The 9,005-nt window shown below is 39.2% G+C and overlaps 1 protein-coding gene across 2 annotated transcripts in view; it reads left to right on the top strand.

Moving 5' to 3' along the window:
- Positions 1-3,731: 3,731 nt before the first annotated feature.
- Positions 3,732-9,005, top strand: part of LOC126184025 (OTU domain-containing protein 5) — a 106,221-nt gene continuing 100,947 nt past the window's right edge. For both annotated transcript variants that reach the window (XM_049926379.1, XM_049926378.1), the window contains exon 1: positions 3,732-3,978. In XM_049926379.1, coding sequence (XP_049782336.1) covers positions 3,856-3,978 — 123 coding nt within the window. In that variant the 5' untranslated portion in view covers positions 3,732-3,855. The remainder of the gene's footprint in view (positions 3,979-9,005) is intronic.

Raw genomic sequence — 9,005 nt, 5'->3', positions numbered from 1 at the left:
GGGACGATATTTTTGTCGACTGCAATGAACAGTCCTCCTCCTAGGCGTCTAATCTGTCTTTCCAGGCCAGCCGTTGTGGTCGAGCGGTTCTAGGCGCTACGGTCGCAGGTTCGAATCCTGCCTCGGGCATGGATGTGTCTGATGTCCTTAGGTTAGTTAGGTTTAAGTAGTTCTAAGTTCTAGGGGACTGATGACCTCAGAAGTTAAGTCCCATAGTCTCAGAGCCATTTGAACCATTTTTGTCTTTCCAGTAAACATTCCAAGAGTCCCTAAATATCTTGGAGCATTTTACTTCTGGTTTTAGCCAGCTCTCAGTCCCAAGAATAATTTGAGGTTGAGAACTTTCCTGGAGGGCAGTAAATTCTGAAACTTTGTTACGAATACTTCGACAATTTAGTGATAAAATTTTGACAGTTGAACTGTCTTTACTCTGAACGCGGTCTGATTTCCCTATATGCCTATCGACTGGCGAGTGTTCTTGAGAGTACCTCAAACTACCGCCTAGCCTAAAAAGCCCCTTTGTGCACTCACAGGTACCTTGCTACACGAGTAGCTGCTTCCTTTGTGTAGTGCACCCCAGACCTATCAAGGGGAGTCCTACACATCCTCACCCGATAACTCAGGTCCAGAAATCTAAACTAAATGATCTAGATTCTGGAGCAGTGGTGACCATAATTCTGTGGTAGCGTTAAAAACTTTCAGTGATGATGAGGAAGGGCAAGTGAATCAATATGAGGCACAGAACCCTCATCCGGGAAAGACCGAGTCGAAAGATATCAGAGAAAATTTAATTGTTCTAATTCCTCTGACACCGGAATGTTTGTGTAGCGGCACTTTCGTTGCTGAGACTGCATGGTAGGCAACTTTCCTGAGTGGCACTACGAATCAAAATAAGAAAAAAATGTCCAGTAAATATGGGCTCTAAAATGCTTACGTTGAGAGCTATGGGCACTTGTTCAGTAGAAGAGATCTGTTTCACAATGGCAAAGATGAACAAGTGCTCATAGCTCTTAAGGTATGCATCTTAGAGCCGATTTTTACTAGACAGATTTTTCTTGTTTAGTCCGTACTACCTCTTTTGGCAGTTGACTACCGTACTATCTTAGCAACAGTAGTGCCGGTACATGTATTCCACTGTCACAAGTATAAGAACGATTGTAGCTCGCAACTTTTGACTTAGTCGTTTCTGGACCAGGGCCCTTTCCCTCAAATTGATACATTTACCGTACCTGAAAATCTGTAATATCATCACGGATTAACCCTATATATTGTAAAGAGCAAGATATTAAAACTCCTTTGGGGTTGCAAAAACAGTTTTTATATCTGTTGATTTCTCGTGTTAACAACGACGTATTGAGTTCTACAATCTAGAAAGTCAAGAAACCAGTAACATATCTAATCCGAATATCAGACAGACTTGTATATTGTTCACTAAACGACATACCGGGATTGTACTGAATGCCTTCCAGAATTCTAGGAACACGTCATCATCTTGGACGTCGTTGCCTGCGACGCTCTGAATCTCATCGACATACAGGGAGAGCTGTGTTCGGTATGATCTCTGTTTTCGGAGTCCGTATTGATTTTTATGGAGAAGATTTTCATTTTTCAAAAACGTCGTAATGCATGAGCTTTAAATACGTTCCACAATTCTGCAACACATTGACATCAGCGATATAGGCCTATAATTACGTGTATTCGTCTAGTGACACTTCTTGAAAATGGGGAAGATATGAACTTTTTTTCTAACTGCGTGGTACTCGGTGTTGCTTCAACGGCCTACGATAAACTGCTGTCTCGAGCAGGGAAAGTTCTTTTGCATAATCTGGGTAGAATCTTACAAGTATCTTATCCGATCCAGATACCTTTCTTCTGTTGAGCAATGTTAGTCGATTTTCTATTCCGTGATCGCCTACCTCTATAGCTGTTATTTCGCCATTCGTGCCACAATTGAAAGCAAGAATCGTATTACGATCTTCCTCAGTAAAACAATTACCGAAGACTGTATTCAATATTTCGACCTTCTCTCTGACATTATTCGTTCTGGTTCCTGTATGGTCACTGAGCGACTGAATAATTGACCGCTAAAGCTTACTGACTTTACGTTAAACCCTAACTTCTTAAGACTTCTGATCGTTTAGGTTGGCAAAATTTTACTTTCCGATTCATTGATCGCTTCCTGTATTTTTCTTCTTCCGTTCATTTTGGCTTCGTTAGATTTCGTTTGTCAACAAGATTTTGACTTCACTTAAATCTATGAACACGCTGTCTTTGCTTTCGAAACAACTTTCTAACAAGGCTATTGAATCACTTTGGGACTCCATACCACTCAGAACAATGCTCAGCATATAAGGCGTATTGTATAATCTTTCCAGTAATATCCATGTGTGTTCCACATCTTCGTCCGCAGAGTTGAATATTTGATTTTGGCTACTCAGATACTGTGCAATTTGCTACGTAAAAGTTAACTTTCTCCACATTCCTGGTAGCAGTTGTAGTCATTGATCCGGTAACATCATTTTCTACGTTAATTGATTTAAAAAGTCCGGGTACGTTATTTACGAGTCGATCCTCTAAGAGCCCCGAGTACTTGTCGGGGGAAAACGTTGACAAAAATTATAACTGAAGCCTTGTCTCTAGAACCAGTTTCAATCGCACGACACTGCCAATGTATAGTTCGAAAACTGAAGTCTCTCCAGATTTTAACTACATGGTCAGAAAACGTAACTGAAGCTTTCTGCGAGTACAACTCCTGTAGCAGGTGGTCTGTAGAGGCATTTGATTGCCACGTTTGGCCTTTTGATGCTTACCTTCATTTAAGATTAAACGAAATTTAATATGTAAAGGTTCGAGTGCTAGTTATTAGAAAATGTGAAAGACTTTTAATCGATTTTCTCATGGGAATGAAGAAAGCGGAAGCTACTGAAATCGGTGGCTACACTGTGGAATCTACACTTTACAAATATGACGAAAGCACGGCGTCAAGAAAATGTATTAAAATTGAAATATGTGAAATAGAAAACTAGAGCATAGCACCGTGGCGCTTTGAACTCTGTATTCTACTGCTACAACAGTTGGCATATTTTAATGTGTATATCTTTTCCGTAAACGAAAGCAAAAGGTGACGTTGATCTTTTACTGTTTATAACTTTCTCGCAGGTGAAAAAGAACTGTGACGCAACAGCTTTTAGTGCTTATATCTTTCCCGCAGGCGAAAGGGAAAAGCGAAAGCTACTGAAATCGGTGGCTACATTGTGGAATCTACACTTTACAAATATGACGAAAGCACGGCGTAAGAAAATGTGTTAAAATTGAAATATGTGAAATAGAAAACTAGAGCATAGCACCGTGGCGCTTTGAACTCTGTATTCTACTGCTACAACAATTGGCATATTTTAATGTGTATATCTTTTCCGTAAACGAAAGCAAAAGGTGACGTAAGATCTTTTACTGTTTATATCTTTCCCGCAGGTGAAAAAGAACTGTGACGCAACAGCTTTTAGTTCTTATACCTTTCCCGCAGGCGAAAGGGAACTAAGACAGAGCGTCTTTTACTGTAGATATCTTTTCCGAAGCCAAATAAAATTTTGTTGGGACATTTTTAAACGACAGACGGGCGTGGCCACTAGGATATTCTCTGGTCAATGTGTTTCAGAGAAGGGAACCATGTGACGTGGAGTGACTCAACAGTGCTGCTCTCTGGTGGAGGGGAGGTAGAGTTATTAATGTGTTTGGCGTAGTGTGTGTTGGTGTGCGTGACCGAGTGAGGGCTGTTGTGGTTATTGAACTGGTGCTCCGTGTGGTACATGACGGATTCTTGAATTAGTATCCAGAGAAGATTCCGTCTCTGTAAATATGACTATTTTATCCAAGAAGAAGTCCAGTGGGCCAGGAAAATCGGAAGATCAAAATGACTCGGGGAACCATCATGGAGGAACTCATTCTCTTTCACTGGCGTCGATACAGAGCCATTCTCAGGTGAGATGCAAAGGATTTATTTTAAATAATGGTTCACACGTAGAGAACAGCAAGAAATGAGATTCTATAGCCTCGCATGAAGTTACGTGAGAGACTTGTTTTTTCCCCTTTTCCGATGATATGTTAGTGGATCGTATTACGTATAGACAAAACTTGGACAGACTGCCCGAGAAATACGTCATATATTCCGACGCACTTGTTATGAGGCAGGAGCTTGTTTTTCAAACTTTGTTTCCTCAACAAGTTTTTGCAAAGTAAGGTATGTTTATTGCTTGACTGACGAGATTGGTAATAATAGTTGTATATCCTGATAACTTCGCTGTTGTGCGTATTAGTTGACACAGTTAGCGTAAGAGTCAAGGCAAAGATTTTAATATAAAGCACATTTTGCTGCACAAGCGCTTGGATGCTGTTGCACCAACAGTTTGCTGTAGGTACAAACAGTACACTGAAAATCGTGACTTGAAAATACTGTGCCTCTTTTTTTCCTCCATAATCTTAGTTATTTTGTGTCGTGTAATAACCACGGTTAGTTTGATTTTTGTTTTCCATCAGTTTACATTGTAATTGCTTCAGTCTCTCTTGTTGGTAGCCATTAAACAATTCCAAATACTAGTATTTGGTTTATGAGTGACATTACTTTTTGTTTGCTACCTCCCTACATTTACTGTTCGTCAAAACAAAGTTAATCTCCCCCCCCCCCCCCCCCGCTCTCTACTAGTTTGTTTTCGTAATAATAAAGATATGGACATTGTAATAAGATTTTGTTCAAAATTGACGAGTGAAGCAGTCGGAGATCAGTGAATTCTAAATTCATCTTCATGTTTTGTTGTTCTGCTATCTAAGGTAATGTTAGCTTCAGTTGCAGTAACGGGGCTGAGCTTATTAACAGTTAATATTATTTGCCTGTAGTTCATTAAAATTTTATAGTTTGTGTCCCAGTAAATTTCGAAATTCATGGTATATGGTCCCGAGAAAAGTTTCTTCTGTCTTTTATTGTGTAGTTCTTTTCAGCCTGCACATCTAATTTATGCTTTTTGTAGAGTTTTTGAAAAGCAGGTTGTATCAAAGTTGTGTATATGTTATTAGCATGTGATATTTATATCTTGCAGAGTTTGCTGTTGGCTTTTATTGCGGTACTTAACCTTTTTACTGTAAACAACACAAATTCTGTGTGTGGCTGAATTTTGAAAATGTTTGTTTATTCCAGTCATCATCTGTTATCCTTAGATAATGAAATGCCATAATTTGATAACTTTTTACCAGTATTTAGATTTCTTGTTTCTTTGCGTTTTTTTCTTTGCCGAGTTAATTGTCGCCTTTTTTCTGAAATTCCATGATTGTGTCTTAAATAACGTGCCTGCCATCCATAGTTTTACAGTGAAACAGCTGATTATTTGTTCCAGCCATCTTTGTGTTTTGGTTATATGGAGGTGTTACGTTGTATTACTTGCGTACGTTTTGAATATTTTTTATGTCCATAGGCATTGAATAAATAAAAGTAACTTGAGGGGGGCTGTTTATTTATTTATTTATTTGACCCCTTAGGTGATAGGTAGTTTCTTCAAGTATAAACAAATATGGGAAACGTTGAATTAATGGCCGCATATGACCCTAGTTGTTTTTGCGCCCTGAAACAAAAACTTGAATTAGTAGCTTTGCTGACTATCCGAAGAAATCCGCCTGCGACTACAAACTCGTCGAAATGGCGAAACTGTTGCGTTGGTGATAACAGGAGACGATTTCGTCAGTGGCATTTGCTACGCAAGCTAGCGTGTGCAGCACGTCTGTTCAGACAAAGAAAAATCTTAGTAATACTAGAAGTGTTAGATAACTGTTGCTGTTCACCGTTCCTGAAAGTGATTATAGTGAAAGAAACTTGAACATGAGTATATTCGAAGAGGACAAACAATGTTAAAAGCTTAGAGATGAAAATCATTGTTCTTACTGAAAACAATAAATGGATGCAGATGTTACAGATTTTATTAGTTGGCCTGTGATTAAGAACAATAGTGAATGCATTAGAGAAAACCAAGTAAATTAGCAAGTAGGATTAGTAAACACACTTTGTTCTTGAAGAGAAACTTCTTTGTGTGAGATATAACGATGTGAGTACAAGTAAGAATCTTTTTGATTTGCGTGAATTGAATCCAAGGCTACGTGGAAATCAAGAAGTGTTAACACGCGGTCTGTCAACGAAACTGAGAAATCACGAAACACGACTGTTGTGAAAAAAATGCATTAAGTAGTTCCACAGGAAGTAGTATACTACAGTAGTATTGAAAGCATTTATGCAACTGCGACTTATTATGGCCGTATATATGAATAATTTAATAATGCGATAACTTGAACTGCCTTGTTAACGAAAGTTGATAAAAACTGTCACTCAAATAAAACCTCAAATTAAGAAACAATTGATACAGAATGCAACATATCACGGAAATACAATGTGAGACGACTTGAACCAGGATATAAATCGAGAATTGTTCACTAGTACCACACTGGTACTATCTAACATGAAATTTGTACGACAACTGAAATGTAGGTTTCATTGGCGTGACGAAGTATGGGTGTTGCATCGTGGCGTAGTGTATAAGTGCAGGATTACCAATCTTAGGGTCCGGGGTTCGATTCCCAGTCGTTCCTTAATTTTTTTTAAGGCCAATCATTTGTTTTTTATCACATCAGGTAATTACAAATATGAAAAATAAGCTGTACCATTGTTCGGAGTGCACGTTAAACTTTGTGCCCCTTTATAATTCGCTGGTAAGTCATTTCGAAAGTAGGAAGTCAAGGTCAAACCAGCAATAGGGAGTGTCTTGTAAGGCATCATATCTTTCTAACCAAACTTCGCGTTGAGGAAAGCTTTACCAGTTAACGACAGAAAACCTCGTTTCTTATTACGCTGGAACAAAACATGTATAGTAATTAGCTTGTTCTGTCTGAAAGGAGGCAGAGAGACCCACTAGTATTAACTAGGCTATGTGATTTTTAGACTACATATCAGAAGTACTGGGTTAAACTCTGTTCCTCTGGATTTATTTCGTGGCTGAATATCTGGCAATAAGGTATTTCGTGTATACGGAAAAAAATGGTACGTCCGTGCTTCAATCTGTGTGTTACCCTTTTTTATGTTCTCGTGATCATTTGCACGCTTTCTTCCGAAGTTATTTGGAAAGATTTGGTATAGTGTATGATGCAGAACTGGCTGGCAAAGCTATTCTCAGGTTAAAGGCAACGGCAGAGCGCTTGTAAAACATTGCCGTGCCGAAACGTTGTTTGGCGGTATCATTACTGAATTGTTAATGCCAGAAAGCTTATCGTTGGTAGTATAACCAAAATAATAAATAGTTTTAATGGATGTTTGCCAAGTTTAAACTCTTCTTCGTACATCACAGTGCGCTTTCCAAATACTGCCGAATTCTCACACACTGCCGGGCGTACTGGCTATTCAGTTAAGAGGCTTGTACAGTGCGTTTCAAGAGGAAACCGGCATGCTGATTAGGGGTTAGGTGATACAATGTGTCATTCAGAGTGGGAATCGTCGTGTTAACATGTGCCCTGTTGTCACATGTGCTCTGTTGTCAACACGGCTTTTTCATGTCGAGAAAAATGAGTACTGAGCTGATGATGGTGACGTGTGTTTATTGGAAATGTCGTTTCACAGCACATTCGAAAGTGCCACCACAAATTACAGACCGTTTTGCTATACCTTTTGACACATTCGCTCCAATACGTTATTAAACTTTTTCACAGTATCTCCGGCTGTCTCTGTGCTATCAAGCCCACTCATCATTTAGCCAAGTTGTACTATAAAACTCTTTTCTTCAAAATTCTCTTCAGTACCTCTTTATTAGGTACTCGATCTACCCATGTAACCTAAAGCATTGTTCTGCAGCACCGCTTTTCAAAAGCAGCTATCCTTTTCTTGTGTGTAATGTATATCGTTCATGTTTCACTTCCATGAAGGTGACACTGAAAATAATGACTTTCGGAAAAGTTTCCGGAGTTTAGTTTCAAACTGCAGAATTGTATCAAAATATCCACGAGATTATTGCGGTAGTCGTTTAGAACATCATAGTACTTTTAAAAGTATGGTTTTTTTCCCATCCAGCGAGGTGATAGAGCGGTTCGTCCCCTGTACTTGCATTCGGGAGGACTGAGGTTCAAACATTCGACGGGCCATCGAGACTTACGCTTCCTGTGTTCTAAATTCGAATGTCGCGCTGTTTCATTCGAAAACGTCGTGGTCACTTTCTGTCACATCCTTGCTTAATTCGAGCTTCGACTGTTCTCTACTAACATGGTCGTCAGCAGGATGTTACACCCTAATATTCAGCCAGTTCCATCATTTTTAGTGTATCCACCCTACATAGTCCAGTATCTAAAGCCACAGTGTTCACATTGTTCAGGTCTTTACCATGAACTGTTTCATTGTGCCTGTTTTAATCGCAATTTTAAATATGACTATGAGACAGCAACCGTACAAGAATAGGATAGGTATAAAACAGCCAACCGGAAGGAACAAAATTTTACTTATACGAGGTTTTCATCAGAATCCTCGGGTTCCTAGTTGACGAACAAATTTAAGAGATATACTGTACTCGCCACGTAAAATACTTCATTGAGAAGTTAATATTAAACATTGGAGTTGAAGTAAAGCTTGTAATTGCCAGTAAAAGTATAGCCACATAGAGGAGCACAGCACGGGATGTTACACTGGAAGTGACATCAGACTCGCTTCGCGCGTCTAGTACTAATAAGAAAAAAAAAAAAAACGTAAATACACCAGCTTCAGTCCCAGAAAATATTCTGGAAGTATTGAAAGTGTGGACATATCTTGTTTGAAGCATTTGCTCTTGGTTGTTGTGTCTGTTCCACGGCATTGTTTCTGTGCTTGTGAAATCCTTAGATTTCGAATGTGATTACGTAGGCGGTACATCAGTTCCACTACCTGTGTCATATACATCTTGTGTAAGGATCATCGAATAAGACTCATTTACCCCAAACTCTGTACGCGGGCAGAA

The sequence above is a fragment of the Schistocerca cancellata genome, chromosome 4 (genome assembly GCF_023864275.1).
Source record: "Schistocerca cancellata isolate TAMUIC-IGC-003103 chromosome 4, iqSchCanc2.1, whole genome shotgun sequence".
In the NCBI taxonomy this organism is placed as follows: Eukaryota; Metazoa; Arthropoda; class Insecta; order Orthoptera; family Acrididae; genus Schistocerca; species Schistocerca cancellata.
Note: the sequence above shows the minus strand (reverse complement) of the source record. Positions and strands in the feature narration are given on the sequence as shown.